This window comes from Branchiostoma floridae, chromosome 9 (genome assembly GCF_000003815.2).
Source record: "Branchiostoma floridae strain S238N-H82 chromosome 9, Bfl_VNyyK, whole genome shotgun sequence".
In the NCBI taxonomy this organism is placed as follows: domain Eukaryota; kingdom Metazoa; phylum Chordata; class Leptocardii; order Amphioxiformes; family Branchiostomatidae; genus Branchiostoma; species Branchiostoma floridae.
In genome coordinates, this window is record NC_049987.1 from 10,453,973 (window position 1) to 10,471,261 (window position 17,289).

The 17,289-nt window shown below is 41.1% G+C and overlaps 2 protein-coding genes across 3 annotated transcripts in view; one reads left to right on the forward strand and one right to left on the reverse strand.

Moving 5' to 3' along the window:
• Positions 1-17,289, forward strand: part of LOC118423593 (cation-independent mannose-6-phosphate receptor-like) — a 52,006-nt gene that overhangs the window by 21,864 nt on the left and 12,853 nt on the right. For both annotated transcript variants that reach the window (XM_035831808.1, XM_035831809.1), the window contains exons 16-23: positions 281-476; positions 901-1,097; positions 4,853-4,970; positions 5,350-5,525; positions 6,041-6,216; positions 11,276-11,424; positions 11,809-11,969; positions 16,841-17,072. In XM_035831808.1, coding sequence (XP_035687701.1) covers positions 281-476; positions 901-1,097; positions 4,853-4,970; positions 5,350-5,525; positions 6,041-6,216; positions 11,276-11,424; positions 11,809-11,969; positions 16,841-17,072 — 1,405 coding nt within the window. The remainder of the gene's footprint in view (positions 1-280; positions 477-900; positions 1,098-4,852; positions 4,971-5,349; positions 5,526-6,040; positions 6,217-11,275; positions 11,425-11,808; positions 11,970-16,840; positions 17,073-17,289) is intronic.
• On the reverse strand, positions 12,037-16,178 carry LOC118423595 (contactin-associated protein-like 2). The gene is made up of 6 exons (XM_035831812.1): positions 15,579-16,178; positions 15,224-15,340; positions 14,726-14,863; positions 14,218-14,375; positions 13,640-13,772; positions 12,037-13,008 (listed from the first exon to the last, which is right to left on the reverse strand). Exons 1-6 carry the CDS (start codon positions 16,021-16,023, stop codon positions 12,830-12,832), a joined length of 1,170 nt encoding a protein of 389 aa, XP_035687705.1. The 5' UTR covers positions 16,024-16,178; the 3' UTR covers positions 12,037-12,829.

Genomic DNA, 17,289 nt, shown 5'->3' on the forward strand with positions numbered 1-17,289 from the left:
CAGCCCAAAATAGTACTGCTGGGGTGCTGCATCTGACTATTCCCACCCTGGGATGGTCGGCCAGAACGGGTTGTGAAGAACTGAGGATTATGCAAGCCGAGAGTGCACACGTCACCGAAAGGGGAGGGGCTTCTTCTTTCAGGTGACTACAAATGAGCTTCAGGATGGGCGTGGAAGCGAGAATCCACGCAGTGTTCACCACGTTCCACGTCGAGGGACAATTACATTTGTCCGGCACCAAGGTTGGTTGGTACCAAACTTCAATTCTCTTTGTCTTTAGCTGAACATCTGTGGAAGTGTCAAAGATGGCTGTCCACAGTACTGTGATGAAGACGGACACTGTGAAGACGCAAGTGTGTGCTCAGTAGCCAGCGGTAAGGACAAGGCACTTGCACACGCAAGTGATGCCCAGTTGGAGTTTTCTGATGCTGGACAGCTGACTCTACGGTACGATGGAGTCCGAGATGAGGGGTCAGGTATGTGGAGATCCTAGTACAGATAGTTGTTGAAAGAGTTGTCCATGTATCTGTATATGTGCATGTCTTTCTAGCACTATTAGTCAAAGTCAAAGAGACCTGCCAGCATTTGAATCATGGTTATCAGTGTATACAAAATAAAATGAGTGCTGAGATGAAAAATGTATCAATTTGTCATTTCCATTTTGAGAAGTTTATCGCAGATACTGTAATAGTGGGAAAGTTGCATATTCGCGGTGGGTTTAAGTTGTAATGCCATAATTATTACTATCAATAGTCATATACTATAATTATGGAAAATGTTTGTGGTGGTTTTAAGTTTGCGGTGAGGTGGCCACCGTGAAAACCTCAAACATAAAACCACCGCAAACATTTCTGTTTTTAGAGTATTCCTTAAATTTTGCAATTGTCTTCCTTTCTTCAGGACAAGTGACAAGCATCATTGTCCACTTTGTCTGCCGGACACAAGTGGCACTGGGAGAGCCCAAGTTCCTGCGCCAGGAGGGGCTGACCTTCCTGTTTGAGTTCTCCACTTCTCTAGCCTGTCCTCCTGCACCTGTAGACTGTCTGGTAACAGATACTGCAGGGAACCTGTATGACCTAACACCACTGTCTCGCACGGTGAGTTTATGTGTTGAAGTAATCCTTACTATACACAGTGTGATTACAGATGTTTCTTAGAATTTGTAAAATCATAATTATCTCTAAAAGTTAAAAGCTGCTAGGACTAGATATTCATTGTTGTAGCGATTTGTTGCAGTCTGTTATATCTTATTTTCATAGAAAAGCAAATGAAATTTTGCCATCTATACTGTTGATCAAGACTCATGGCAACTGTCATACAATCATATTTACTCAAATTATCATGGAAGCTCAGGTCATGAGGAGTACAATGCTAACAGTAGTATAGTACAATGCTAAATGATCCATGTACATGACATAGCTTGGTGTTTGAAAAAAGTTTTGCGTTGTACTATCATGTGTATTAAATTCTGCATTTTTATATTTCAGCCATACCATAGGTATGGTGAAATATATTGTATTCGTAATGTTTCTTTCTCCTGTCAAATCTTCAGAACACGGTATCTCCGTTGTTCCTCAACCGAATGACTTGAAATTTGGCACAAGGGAAGAGTGGGCCAATACCCTCGGGCGTTTTTTTCATTTTTTCCATATCTGTCTCTTAAATGATTTTATTAAGGTTTTTTGGTCATCTTAAGACCAAAACTGTATATTTGGGCCCCCTGTACCCTGGTATTATAACCGAATGAGCTGAAATTTGGCACAGATGTGCCTTGATAAGTCCCCCATATAGATTCAATATCAGTTTTGGTGTACAGTACAACAAAATGCTTATTTTTGCGATTTTTTGACCAATTTTTGACCAAAAAAGGACACTTTTGGCCCCTGTACCCTGGTATTACAACCAAATGAGCTGAAATTTGACAGAGATGTGCCTTGATAATGCCCCCATATAAATTTAAGAACACTTTTGGTATACAGTACAACAAAATGCTTATTTTTGCGATTTTTTGACCAATTTTTGACCAAAAAAGGACACTTTTGGCTCCTGTACCTTGGTATTGCAACCGAATGAGCTGAAATTTGACACAGATGTGCCTTGATAATCCCTTCATATAAATTCAATAACACTTTTGGTGTACAGTGCAACAAAATGCTTATTTTTGCGATTTTTGGCCAATTTTTGACCAAAAAAGGACACTTTTGGCTCCTGTACCCTGGTATTACAATTAAATGACCTGAAATTTGGTATAGATAGGCATTAGATACTTGGTAACAAGATTCAAGTAAAATTTTTGACATAAACAACTTTAAAATGATTAATTTTGGCACTTTTCTGAGGGGAAATTTGTTTCCTTTTGGCCTCCTGACGTGACCTTCCGTGACCCCGCACAGAGCCACACCTGTGCGCGTCAGCCGGAGAGTTAATTGAATCAAAGACCTAGCCAATCAGCGAAGAGGAGGCCAAAGGCTAATTAATATTCATAAGCGGGGCCTCATGATCCCGTATATAGCAGTGTTCCCGCCAGGGGTAGCAAAGCCCGCCTAAGGCTCTCGCATTTTAGACTATTCAGAAGGCTTTATATTGTATCAGTTCTTAGGGGCATATCTATGATAATCGCAGCAGTCACTTCTCTTCAGGAGTTTAGCGTAACACTGTTTCAGGTCAAACCGTCAAAGGCAACTAAAAACAAACTTTAACGTTACTGAGTTCAACAGTACTTATAACTTGTTATCCGAAGTTGAAACGCTAGCGATGGTATTTTCGCTGCGCTGTTAGCTCCGTGCGACTGTTGTTGACGGTCTTATAACGGTATATTTTGCACCCCTGTACCCTGGTATGAGTAACATTTGGTATAGATAGGCATAATATAGTTGGTAAAATGATCCAAGTAAAATTTTTGGCATAAAGTACTGTAAAAGGCTTAATTACAGCACTTTTTTTAGGGGAAATTGGTTTTCTTTCGTTCTCCATGCCGTGACCTTTCGGACGTTCACCCCACAGAGCCGACATCTGCACCTGCGTCTAGCCGGCAGGAAGAGTTAATTCAATTAATGGTTCAGCCAATCAGCGAAGAGGAAAGCGAAGGCTAATTAATATTCATAAGCGGGACCACACAATACGTTAACTTGAAGACTCAGGCCGTACAGACTTCTCGCCAGGATTTTTTCAAAGCGTCGGACAGGGGTCCGGGGGCCGCCGAATGTCCCTGGCGGGGTCCAGGGGCAGGGCCACTGTGGGGGGGACCCAGGTGGGCGAAGCCCCCCCGGAAGCTCTTGCATTTTAGGCTATTGAGAAGGCTTCTTTTATCAGTTTTTTTAGGGCCATATCTACGATAATCGTAGCAGTCACTTACTTCTCTTCAGCAGTTTGACTTTAAAATATTTCGGGTCAAAGCTTCAAAGACAACTAAAACCTCATAAACAACAAACTTTACTTAGCTCAACAGTATACAAAAATATTGTACGGGTTGCCATCCTTAGTTGAAGCGCTTATTTATAGCGCTAGTATCTTCGCTGCGCCGTTAGCCGCCGTGCGACTTTTGTTGACGGTCTGATATCCCTACGTCGCCGCCTCGCTGATATTCCCACGGACATGTTTCAAAAAAAATACCCAGCAAAAAACGCTGTTCTGCGTCAAATTCTATTCTATAAAACTCAGTGTTACAGTCTAAATATTTTGTAGAAGCACCGCTGTAGGAAAGAAGGTCCAAGCAATGTAAAACATCACGTAGCATGAAGTTCGCTGTCAACTGGCACACAGCACATGACTGTTTGAAACTCTAAGTCTAATCAACAGCCGTGTTTGATTGATAGCCGGCGGTCCTATGATGAAGTCGGCGAAAGGTGCGTTAGTTAGAAAATCTGCGTTTAGTTTTGATACGTAATTATAAGTTAGACAGTGGCGAGAATGATTATTTTCTCATCAATATTTCTCTTCAGAATTATTTGAACTTAATTGTACATCTAAACAATTGGCTTACCTGTGCAATGTTTATATGATTAATGATCAGTGTACTGAAATCATGTGTAACGTATGGCTCCTAGTCAATAGATCAGCATTTTCTCTATAGTGACCACCTGTCTATAGTGGCCACATTTCCTAGTGCTGTTGTTGTTTGGCATAAACTTAGAACATTTAAATTGTAAGTAACTTTAAACTGCCAGAGTTTCAGCCCAATAAAACACTCTCAGCGCCAGGGTATGAACAGACTGACCAGACAGACGAAAATAAATCCTCGAACAAGGTTCAATCGTATCTTCCGGGTCTGGCAGGAAGTTGTTAAACTAAAATAAGAATAGGCTCGATGGTTGATTGCATACAAAGTAAAACAGTTTAACAGTTTTACAGCTTGAAGAAAACAAACGCTCCTACAGTACCTGCACCTGCTTGATAATTATTAAATCGTATGCCCTACTTGAATAAAAAAAGTTCATTGCAATAATAAATGTACCCACATCACAAGGAGCTTATACTTTTTTAAACTTACACCTAGTTATCGTACTGAAAATTGTTAATGACATTACATGAAGTCATTCAACAATTTTCAGTCATGATGAAAATTTTCTGAATGGAAGGTGTGATTATTGTCATTTTCTGAAAAATAGAAGCAAGCTCTGTTTTTACCTGGAGTCAATTCACAATACCAGTCCACTTTGGGGGATAATGTACTGTTAAGAGGATGTTCCATTTTTGCGCAGGGGTGATTTGGAACAGTCCAATGTTGCGTGGGAAGGGGTATGGCTGAAATATGCTGTATTTGCTCTTAAGCAAATGTCGGCCTTTCTAGTTGTATCTAGAGTAATACTAATAATTTCTTTTTGTGTGAACCACTCTTTTGATTTTTTTTTAGGACCATAACTGGGAACCACTTAACCCTGAGTCCACGCCAGGACACAAGGACGAGCGTTACCACATCAACGTGTGTCGACCGCTCGTTGTCACAGACAACATGGACTACAACTGTCCTGGTACAAACTTCATCACTGAACAGCACACAGTCTTACCAGGGATATTACAATCAAACCTGTACACATCTACATAAAGACTGGCCAATTTTTGAGCTCCTATAGAATCCTTTTCCCATGATTGGTGTGATTTACACGTAGAATTCTGTCTCTAGTGACCACCTGTCAACTAGATTTTATTGACCCCAAGTGGTCTTGTTGGGCATTTTTGATTGTAGTCTGTATAATACAGTATATGAAATGAAAAAAAAAAACAATTATAAGGAAATATGTTTTTTATAATTTGCTTCTTTGTCTATGTTACAGCTTTGCAGCTGTGAAATGTGGAATCACTTATTGCTACTGCAGCAGTATAACTGAAACTTGCCTTTCCCGTTCTCAGGTGGTCCCCTGGGGTCATGTATGACTGGTCCCCAGGGGAATAAGAACCTGGGTGTTGTCCAGTCCAACCCCCAGGCTGCCGGGAACTCCCTGTCCATCAGGTACTACAACGGGGACATGTGCAGAGACAACGTACACTACAGCACTGTCATTGTGTTCGAGTGCTCTCTCACTCAGGTGGATACTTGTTTTGCATTTATAGCCAGTTATAGTCTGTAGTATTAGTCTCTTAAATGAAGTTTAAGTATGTGGTTCACATGATGAAGAGTTGACGTAAATAAAGATAAAGTTATTCTTATGTATACATTCATTGGTTTTACAATAAAAAATGACATTAACCCCCAGTCAGGCTCACTTCTATCTTAGCGCAGTAGATTAAAAACATCATTTGCACTTTTGCTGACAGATAAAGTTCTTCTTGGCAACCTAACTACAATGTGCTTCCTGTGTCAACAATCATTTCACATTGAACTGTTGAAAGTAACGTTAGGACTCTGAGCTAAAATTTGTATTGTACATGACTTCCTTTCATGGTCCAAAAATATGTATTACAGAAAGCACACTTATATTATTAAGCTTGTCTATAACTTATTTTTGTTTTCTTTTTGAAACGCCATATTGTATATGACTTGTATGATTATTAGGCTTAAGTGTATCAATGAAAATAAAAGAATCCTTTGTTCTCCCTCCAGGGCACCCCAACATTTCAGACAACAACACAGGACGGCTGTGAGTACGCCTTTCTGTGGCGTACCCCGAGTGCCTGTCCAATCAGACGGGCCATCGGCAACAACTGCCGCGTAAGGGACCCGCTCTACGGATTTGAATTTGACCTCTCCCCACTGTACAACTACACTCGTGATTACAGGTAATGAAGCTCTAGATTTGGGCAAAGTCGGTATTGTAAGACTTAGTACATTTTAACTGGGTCGTTTACATGTATAGTACTGGCAAATGCTGGTATAAATGACATCATAACAATTTAAGAAAACATAATTTTATGCAAGGCATGCAAACTTGCTGTTGCCATGATAGCCTTAGATGCAAAACAATGTTGCAAACAACAGACTATTGTCAAATGTTTTAATTTTTTAAGATAATATACCCATCTCCAGTTCTGTCTAATGTATTTTTATTTATTTATTTATTCACATATATTTTGCGAGTATGAGGCGGAAAGCACAAATTGCTTATATTAAGCCTTCTACTCAAGAAACATACGCATAAGACAAGAATAGTAAACGGCATTACATACATAAGTACAAAATGGATAACAGAAAAATAAATTTAAACAAGACAAGTCGGTGCTGAATCAATTAGGAGAACCTGCCTGTACAATGGATATAGGTAATGACAAGATCAAAAATGTTACAGTTCTGTTGATGTGAGAGAGATGTTGATCCTGATAACAGTAAAGTACATAAAGTAGTGTTGTTGAGGTGCTTTAGGTCTACTATAATATTTGAGACAGCCGATAACAAAGAACTTCTTTGGCTAGTATAGAGTGTGCAGTGTAGTAGATAATGTTCGGTTGTTTCACAATGATAGCCGCATTTACATGTAGGATAATCAATACAATGGTGTTGAAATAGATGGTAGTTTAACTGACTGAAGTTTAGACGGAGCCTTGTAAGATGAACTGCGGAACGACCTTGGCCATAAGAGAAATGGGAGTATTTTGTCGGCTTGTTGAATAGTGAGTCCAGCTCTTTTTTGAAAGTGTTGATCGAAAGGACGGCTTTAGCATTTGTAGGCAGTTCATTCCACAAGTGAACAGTTGAAGGTAGGAAGGATCTTTTATACTTTTCAGTTTTACAGGCAATGGAAGTAAGGTTTTGGTTTGCGCGAACGTTGTAAGGGACCGTATCACAGATACGTGGAGGGATAATATTATGTAAGTACAGTGGTGCGAGACCATTAATAATTTTCCAAAACTGAATCAACTGGTGCTTTTTCCTTCTGTCCGCTAGTGTGTCCCATGCAACCTCGGCTAACAAGCTCTCATGTTTAGTGCCTCTCATGGCTCCGGTACAAACTCGTGCCGCGGCCATCTGGACAGACTCAAGAAGATCACAATCTTTGCCGAGAAGGCCACACCAAACAATGTCAGCATATTCAAGTAATGGACGAATCATAGTGACATACAGAGTTTCTAATGTTCCCCGAGGAACAAAATATGATATCCTCTTCAGAAGATTGATTCGCTTCATTGCCTTGGTAATCAATGTAGACACGTGATATGACCAGGACAAGTCACGTTTCAAGTTTAAGCCCAAATGCTTGTGAGAGTCAACTTCCTTAAGCACAACTCCTTTAAACACTAATGGTGGGTGATAGACTTTGACCCTTTTCATGGAGAATGTCATCAGTTCAGTTTTAAGGGGATTAAAAGTTACCAGCCACTGGTCCGACCATTCACCCACCATTCTAAGATCATGGTTCAATCTATTAAAATGCTGAGACGAGCGGATCCAAAACTACTTCCACAAGAGACGTGTCATCAGCAAAAAGATTGGCATCAGTTTGCAAGTTGTCCACTAAATCGTTAATAAAAACTAGGAAAAGGAGTGGGCCCAAAAGCGACCCCTGTGGGACACCTGCGTCAATCGGTAGCCAGTCGGAGCATGCCCCATTAATGACAACTCTCTGCTTCCGATTTGTGAGATAAGATTGTATCCATTGAAGAAGTGAACCAGATATCCCTAGTTGGCTTAATTTGAAAAGGAGACCATCGTGCCATACCTTATCAAAAGCTTTTGATATGTCCAAGAAAACGGTGCGTACTTCAAAACCTTGGTCTACTGCTTTGTGCAGCTTATGAACAAGGTGTGTCAATGAATTAACTGTTGAGTCTCCGGGGGTAAATCCAGAATTTCGATCGGTTAGCAGGTTGTTGCCATGTAAGTACGCAGATAATGGGGCATAAACTATCCGTTCAAACACTTTGGACACACAGCACAGGAGTGAAATAGGCCTATAGTTTTCTTTGGCCTGCTTATCACCTTTTTTATACACAGGGACAACATTTGAAAATTTCCAAATTGACGGAAAACAGCCGTATTCTAATGAAACATTAAACAAATGCGACAGTGGTTGTGCTATTGAAGGTGCTATACACTTCAGAAGCCTATTACTTAGTCCATCAGGCCCTGTGGCCTTGTTTATATTGAGGTTTGACAGTACACTGTAGACATTTGCGGGGCAACAATTAATTGAATTGAGAGCTAGTTCTGTTCTGGGTACAAAGTTTGGGAAAGAGGCGCCATCGGTATTCAGGTACGTTTGAGATGCAAAGTAGTTGTTAAGAATATCGGCCTTGGCCTTGTCGTCTGTCATAACATTTCCATTCTCAAGTAAAGAGGGCAGAACCCGGTCCGCCTTGCCAAGAAAGATTTCCTTGGAAATTGACCACCATTTCTTGGGGTTAGAAGTTGGATTGGCAAGGTCAAGACAGAGGCTATGCCGATGATTTCTCTTCGCTTTTCTAATTAAATCTATACAATTATTTCTAACTCGTTTAAATGCACAAAATAAACTAGAGTTATTTGTTTTTTTGTACCGTCCGTAGAGCCGCCTCTTTCTCCTGAGTAAGCGCCTGATCTCACATGTCATCCAGGGCTTATCTCTAGGGCGGATAGTGACTACTTTACTTGGAATAACCGTCTTTATGACATCTGTGAGAGTCGACATAAAAGCCTCAGCTGAGGCATTCACGTCTGGAATGTGATCCGATATCACGGAATTCCAGTCTACTTCAAGAATCTTAGAATTAAGTTCTTCATAATCGACGTTCGTAAAGTCATACATTGTTCGTTTATAAGCGTTGACTTTAGACATTGTTCCATAAGTAACAGCATGGTCACAATTAGCAAGGGGAGGAAGAATACCATGGTCCACAAACATACCTGGTGAGTCAGTAATAATCAGATCAAGCACAGATGCTGAGGTGTCGGTACTACGAGTAGGTTCCGTTATTAACTGAGAAAAATTATTGTCAGACACAAATCTGTTTATCATACCAGCTGCATTATCTGAATTACCATTGAAATCACCAAGTAAGACTATTGCATTTTGCTGAGAAGGCCCATTGTCCACAATGGTATCTACTGCCCGCTGCAGGTGGTCTATGAATGCCGTGCGCTCATCCACATTCTGGCCAGGTGGTCTATAACAGGTACAAATGTAAACAGTCCAGTTCTTTAGCTTCACCTCGCACCAGATTGTTTCAGAACCATCTGTTTCAAGGTCAGACCTTCTTTTACACGGTAGATTATTGGATGCGTAAAGCGCAACTCCACCCCCATGTCTGTTGCGGTCCCGTCGTAACGGGGATTGATATGACGACAGGCTAATATCTGAATCGGGAATAGTTTCATCACACCAAGTTTCTGTTAATGCTATCACGTCGAATCCGACATCTAGGGCAACAGATTCGAGTTCATGGAGTTTAACAAAATCATTAGCAGGTAGACTTCTCACGTTGGCGTGGCAGACGGAGAGAGACTTCATGTTATGTGGGGAGGGATTGGAGTACTAAAGGAACAATGCTCTCCCGCCTGGCACGCACGTGTGAGGAGGAATTCCTCGCTAATTGATAATGACAACACCAACTATGCTGTACAGAACAGCGACAAACATGTTTAACAAGGTGACACAAATTGTTACATAAGTACAAAACTAATAACAAGATTATACTCATACTAGAGTGAGTTTACAAGTGACTGGCAACAGAATGCAGTCAAAGTTGGACATGGGCTCTCTCGTCCGCCTATGCCATAAGTAAAGGTTCCATTAGCTCAGCAGAGATACAGAACTTACAGTGAGTAACATTACAGTTCCATGTTGTCCAAGTCCGTGCGGTTGGCGACCCTCTTCTTGACACTGTCATGCAGACAGTAGATGCGTCCGTCCATGGACCAGCCGTTCCCCATCTTCTCTCTGGTTGCACGAAGCAGTTGAGCATTCTCCTTGGTAAGCTGCTCAGTGACAAAGAGCTTAGATCCTTTGAGTTTGGACTTAGCGGAGAAAAACTTGTGCCTGGCGGTGTACGAGACAAACTTGATCACAATGGGAGGTGGGCGTTGACCATCAGAACCTTTGCGTCTGGGTAGCGGGTGAGCCCGATCAATATCACCCTCCGACAAGTCGATGCCCAGGGTGTTCTTGGCGGTGTCGAGGATGAACTGGACGGTGTCGGAGGTAGGTGAAACAGCCCCATGCAAGAGGAGGCAGTTTCTTCTAGAATACTGCTCAAGATCATTTAATCTGGCAGAGGTCTCGCGAACAGCTGCATCTGTGGTGTTGATTTGAGACTTCACCTGTGCAACACTTGATTTGATTTCCCTCTGCTCGTCAGCAACGCCAGCAAGTTGAGACTTCAGCTCCTGTATCTCAGACTTCAGGGGAAGTAGAAGCGTGGCTTCAATGGCATCCAGGAGTAACTTGTTATCAGCAGATAGCTTCTCCCGAAGCTCCACAGACTTAGCTTGGGTTTGAGACGACGCACGTGTGTTCCTCTGGGTGGACGCCATGACGGATAAACGTGGCCTCGGTGCCAGCCGCCAGAGACGAGCTCAAACAATGGAAAAAAACGCAGGAACCAACCTCGAAATCAACAGAAGTCCTGACTCAGAGGCTTGGGCAGTAGGTTGGCCTGTGATTTAGCTAAATTTCAGAGCTAGGCAGTTACGAATTCCAAAGAAAGATAGGCGGACGATAGAGCGACGAAAATTAACGACCGTCCATGTTTTCGTGACCTTTGACCTTACGTCTAATGTATCTAACATTGGATCAGGCAAGACATTTTCAAACTTATCCAAAAGAATTAAATTGAATCAAAAGTTTAGAAGGGTGGTGTATGCATGGTTATTGAATCATGGACCCCTGTCTAATTCTGTACTATTCTGTTGCTTCTCTCCACATTGCAGAGTCAGAACACAGCAGTATGAGTACAGTCTGAACGTGTGTGGACCGCTCCATGAGGGAACGGGGGCATGTGATGCTAAGGTTCATAAAGACGTCAGTGCCTGTCAGAAGACTCTGTCTGGAGTTGAGCCGGAAGTGAACCACGTTACAGGTCAGAGGGCATTTAGAATCATCTTTGTTCTGTTTTGCAAAGAGACAAAATGACATTTTAATAAGTTATTAACCCAATCTTCTGCTGGGTGCAAGGGAAAAAATATATTATAACCGTGTGCATCCAACAGCTTGAATTTCAAGTTGAAGGTTTTTATATTTTGATTACAAAACACCTCTCATATTTCTGAGGTTTATCTGGAAGAAAACCACTTAAGTGAGTGTCTGCGCTGATAGTAAGGTATGACTTGTGTAAGCTGAAGAATCAGAATGAAATTTTTGTGGCACATGATATAGAGAATGTTTAATTTACAAATTTCTGTTGTTGAACATGGGTCCACAATGAGAAGTATCCTTCTTTTAAAGAATCATTTGTACTTATCAGGCACATTCAACAAGACGGTTGTGTATGAGGATGGGCAGATCCTGTTGAACTACACTGGAGGAGAGAAGTGCCACACCGTGTACACCCGCTCTACAGCCATCAACTTCTACTGCGACCACTGCGCTGATGGGAAGTGCAAGGACGGACCCAAGCCTGGACCTGTAAGTACTTTTTGTACATGTTTGGAGTCATGAGTGTGTTCAATGCAAAGATCACATCAGATTTGTGATTGTAGTATACAGCATTTTATTGGAGCAACTGCCACATTAAAAGATTATTACCATTTGGTAGAAATAAGGCCATACTTGTGATTTTTATGGATGACAATTCAGCAAAAAGAGCCTTTTCCCCTCTGGAGGAGTCAACATGACAAGAAATCATATCACGTGGAAGCCTTGATTGTGCTTGTAGAAGACTAGTGACACTAGTGAAGAACATGTAGTCATAGTAAGAAGTGAAACTAGTTTGATATTTAAAGTGTCACAAATGTGGTTGCCAGTAGTGTTGTTAACTTGTTAAATTATACCAGTCTAGTGTCACTTTGTGCACCTCTTCAATACAGAAATCAGAGAAAAGACTGTGATACCATGTTTTGATGCCATTGGTTTGACACTGTTACAATGTTCAACTTTATGATGTCTATTTTTAAGATGAAGGTATGATCTTTATTTATGCCCATCTTGCTCTTTTTTGCCGTCTCTTGTTAAATTTGGAGTCTGCAGAGGATGTCATCCATAAGATTTAAAAAAATGTCTTTATTAAATGTGTCTTGAAATATAAACTTAAAGGTAATTATTCATCTTGTGTCTTAACTATCCAGTTCCACATGGTATGCAATTCACCTATCTAAAACTTTACACCTTGGATATTAATTTAAATTTACAGGAAGTAAAAAATGCATACTACTTCAAATTATACGATAAAGTGCCCACTAGAACCGTGCATCGAAAAGCAGTATTTTACTTAATTCTCCATTGGCAAGTACTCACCCCCTTCTGGAGTTACATGTAAGTACTAATCTTTAAGAACACCTCAGCTTTCCAAGATGATGATAACCATTTGCTAAATGCCCGGCAGTGTTCCCAAGCCTGAGCTGAGTGACAGGCAGGTCAGACTTGTGGGTCAGGAATCCCTCGTCGCTACGCCAGTTATAGTCGTCATTATCGCAGTTACACCTGGGTTGTCCATTGTCACAGGTGCCTGGTAACATAATATTTGGAAATAACACAATTGGTTCCAAAATTAACACCATTTTAAATTACCGCTACATGTAATTGCCAGATATTTAGAGATTAGGACTGATACAGACAAGTCATGTACAGGTCAGGTTCAGGTCCAGGGGGTTTATGTCTAGGTCAGGACCTGAACCTGGACCTGATTGTCTGTGCACATGAAAAGGGGCGATACTCAAAACAACTTGGTCCATTTTGCTACAAATTTACAAACTTTAAGGAAGCTGTTTGGTGGAGTACATGTACCTAACTTCCTTGGCATCTTAAAATCCTATCTTGAGGTTCATGCAAACTGTAATTGCCTCAGTCTGTACATTTGAGATTTGATTATAAATCTGGTAGACATGACTTTTAATGAATCATGTATCAGTAGATAGGGATTCTTTTTAAAAGAAGTCATCCAGCAAATACCAGCGCTCTTATAGTTGTATACATTGTACAAGGCACTAAAATAATGAGATGTCATCACACAGACAGATAAAAAATTTTATGTCCTTAATGCCAGCGCTTGCAGTTAATTAAACCGTAAGGGTCAACAGGTTTTTGCTGCAGGTTCGGTTAGTTAACGGGAAACACAACATTTTTTTCTTAGGCCTTACCTTCTTCACCACATGCACAATTGCCACTGCCAGGGGTAGCCCCTCCCCAGTAGTCTGCCATCCTGCCATCCCAGGTCACCCACCAGGCAACATCAGTATCACCAGTATTTATCATGGTGTGGAAACACTCATACTGCATTGGGTGGAGACAAACATCATTGACAATTCACAATGCAAATTCAGACAAGTAACTGGGTTTTATCGATGGTCAGATGTTTCAGATAGCATTTGCTAGCACCTTTAACTACTAGTAGTATTGACAAATGTCAGCGGTGATCTGAAACGTTTTAACACTTGCAATTCTTATCCGTTGTATTTGCTTTTGAGTAATTTTGTATTGTGCATCTTATTGCCAGGTTGTGTGATGAAAACATAGCAAAACATACTAGTAAGTCATTCAATCAAAAGTATGTGCAACTAATGTATTAGATATATGTAATCTACGTCTCTCTCTCAGGGATACATGATAGTTACTTTGAATTTAGAATCATTACTTGACTCCGTTGGTGTAAAGTTAGAAAGCATCAAATAAGAAAAAAAAATTAATATTCAATTTTTGAGCCGTCATCTTTCTGTACCTTGATAAACTGCTTGCATGTCTGTGAGACGTAAATCAGGGCTCTGATCTGGTCCACTGATGCGCTGTAGGTCACATCCCGCATGTAGGTACCAGCACCAGCATACCCATTTCTGACGTGGGTGCGGGCCTCACTGTCGTGGCTTATCACAGTCACACCTGATCAGGCAGGGACAAAGTGGGGCGGGGGCAAAAACGGAAGTCAGGTGTTTCTGAGTCATATCTTTGTCAACTGAGATTCTGACTCTTGAAGTGCCTGTTTGTTTGTTTGCTTACCAGTGTCAAGGGTCATGCCTGGGCCATACGTAATAGATCTACTAGGTAATATTGCATAGTCTGATATGCAAAATCCAGGCTGTGTCATATTTCCATTATATAATGTGGATGGGATTGGCATTCAAGCTAAGTCTAAGTCTATTTTGTAAGTTAAACTGTAACGGCAATGTTCCCACTAATTCACCATCTTAAATATAATATATTAGTTAAAAGCAAGACTGCTAGTTCGTTACCTTTGCCAGGCTCCAAGTCCACGTCACAGTAGACAGAGAAGGGTTCCACCCCGGTCTCAGGTCCGTCAGGGTCGATAAGGTACTCCCCCGAGGCCATCCCTGGATGGTACAGGCTGGAGCAGGTTCTGGGAATGTCACCTACATGAATCAGAAAGAAGTTTAAAAAAAAGATCAGTGGCATGCATGGAATTGTATGTAATGCGCAATGCCCTTGCCATAGTCGGATATGAAGATGCCTATACATACAATCATGTGCATGTGCTCATCATGTGTACACAGTTTGCACACGCATACACATACACATACACATCACACAAATGAACAGGTAAACATGTGCATACACATATGCAGTGTACAAGTTGATGTTATACGCACAGTCTACACTCTCTAACAATGCTAGACATTGTTATACTCCAAGGAGTCATAAAGGACTGTCAATATTTACTTTCGATCAATTGCAAGTGAGAGTCATTCCATGGTACAAACTATTTTTGTCACCTGGAAATGTGGTGAAATTCTGGAAGTCACAGTACACATCAGATACGTTTGAGGACACCACGTAGGAACCCGACTGTCGACACCCCAGCTTCCACAGGTGATAGCAGGAAGGCACACCTGTATAGATAAAACAATTCTCTATTTTCTGGTTGCTATTGCACAACTGAAACCAGTTAACTGTTAATAGTGTTCTGTGCTTTGCACTAAATTTAGAGACGAGTTAACAACAATTAAAGAACAGTAATTGGCTTGAGTTAAAAATACTGCTCATTTGTTTTTTTCATTAGTGAGCACTAAGTGTTTCAATAAACTTAAGGTAAAAAAAGTGAAATTTTGAAAATCAAATGTTACTGACCTGGAAGCCTGTGTCCTTCAGCGCACTTGTCAACCAAAATCTTTGTCTCCAGTACTTGTACTTTTGTCTGCAGAAGTTGCACCTCAGCCTCCTGTTGTTGCACCTTCCTCTCTTGTTGTTGCACCTTTGTCTCCAGTTGTCGCACCTTGTCTTCTTGTTGTTGTGCTTTGGTCTCCAGTTCTTGCACCTTGTCTTGTTGTTGTTGCATCTTTGTCTCCTGTTGTTGTGCCTTGGTTGCCAGTTGTTGAACTATCTCTCTCAGTTCACTCACTTCTTGTTCTGAGCCAGCGCTACAGTCCTGGACGCTGGAAGGCGGCAGCACAAACGTGTAGGCCCGCTGCCCTCCCGTGCTGTAACGGCACTGTGCACTCACCTCTTGAGTGGACTGTGCACTGCCGACATGTGCTCCAGCAAGCAATACCACAAGAGACACTAAGTGATTCATAATAATCAACCCCTTAATGTTGCAAGTAGAGTTGATGGAACACCACAAAGGTGTTTTGAAGCAAGCACAGTCAGTAGAGATGATGAGCCAAGTTGAAGGAGACGTTTCTGTCAATATCTTTTTTGTATCATTTACTTCCTCTTGCGTAGTGCCTTAAGGGTCAATCTGGTCACATGATGTAACTTAACTGAATATGCTATTGAAGCAAAGTGGTTGTGTTGAACAGGTATTAAATGCCCTTAGGCATATCTGATGACAATACAGACTGACTTGACTCATTGTTAAAATTGAAAGAGCAAGGGGAATCACAATGACATCATTTTTTGGTCATGTGACCATCAAGGAAATGACCTTTGTAAAATATCTGCATGCTCAAATTAGTTCCACACTGAATTGTAACCCTACATAATTTTTTTTCAGTCACAGTGATGACTTGGCTTGAACACATTGAAAAGCAATTAATATTATCATGACATTCATGAGTTTTTATCACACTTTCTTTTTCATATAGATATTGTGTTGTTACCCAAGCCTCCAAAAACTTTGATTACAATTCAATTTGCATGCATGCAGTGACAGGATTGTTTACATTCTCTGTTCATAAATAAAAAGAAAAACATAATTGAACTAGTTCAACTGTAAAAAGAAAACAATTTGGTACCTGACATAGACATGAAAAAAATCCTTTAGGAGCCCCCGAGGTACTTTTTTACATTCTTTTGACATCTTGACAAATTTATCCAAGAGCCTTAATGAGTATAATTTGTTAGTGTCAAAAAGTCTGGCATGGCTTGACATCTGTACTTTTTATTTCCAGGTCTACGTTAATGAGACCTCTGACTGCACCTATGTGTTTGAGTGGGCGACATCGTACGCATGCCCTCCCTTCAAGATCGTGGAGTGTGTGTACCACGACGACAAAGGGAACCAGTTTGATCTGACTCCACTGTCTCTGTCCCACGGGAACTGGGAGATCATCCCGACATCACGCAGCTCAAACAATGAGATATTCTACATCAATGTGTGCAGATCAGTGGTGCATTCGAAAGGTGAGCTGTCCCACAATATGTAGTCTGGGAAAAATCCTCCAGGTTATCATCTGTTGTTTTCTGCCAGGCCAGTGTAGATTTGCTTGCATGAAGATGTTTAGGCTTGGTGGCAGCTCATATGCTGTTGTTCATGCTTTAACCTCCTTGGTCTATGGTCATTTGTGTGATCTTCTTGGGCCATTACTCGTCTTCCATTCTCTGGAGGTGGCCATTTACC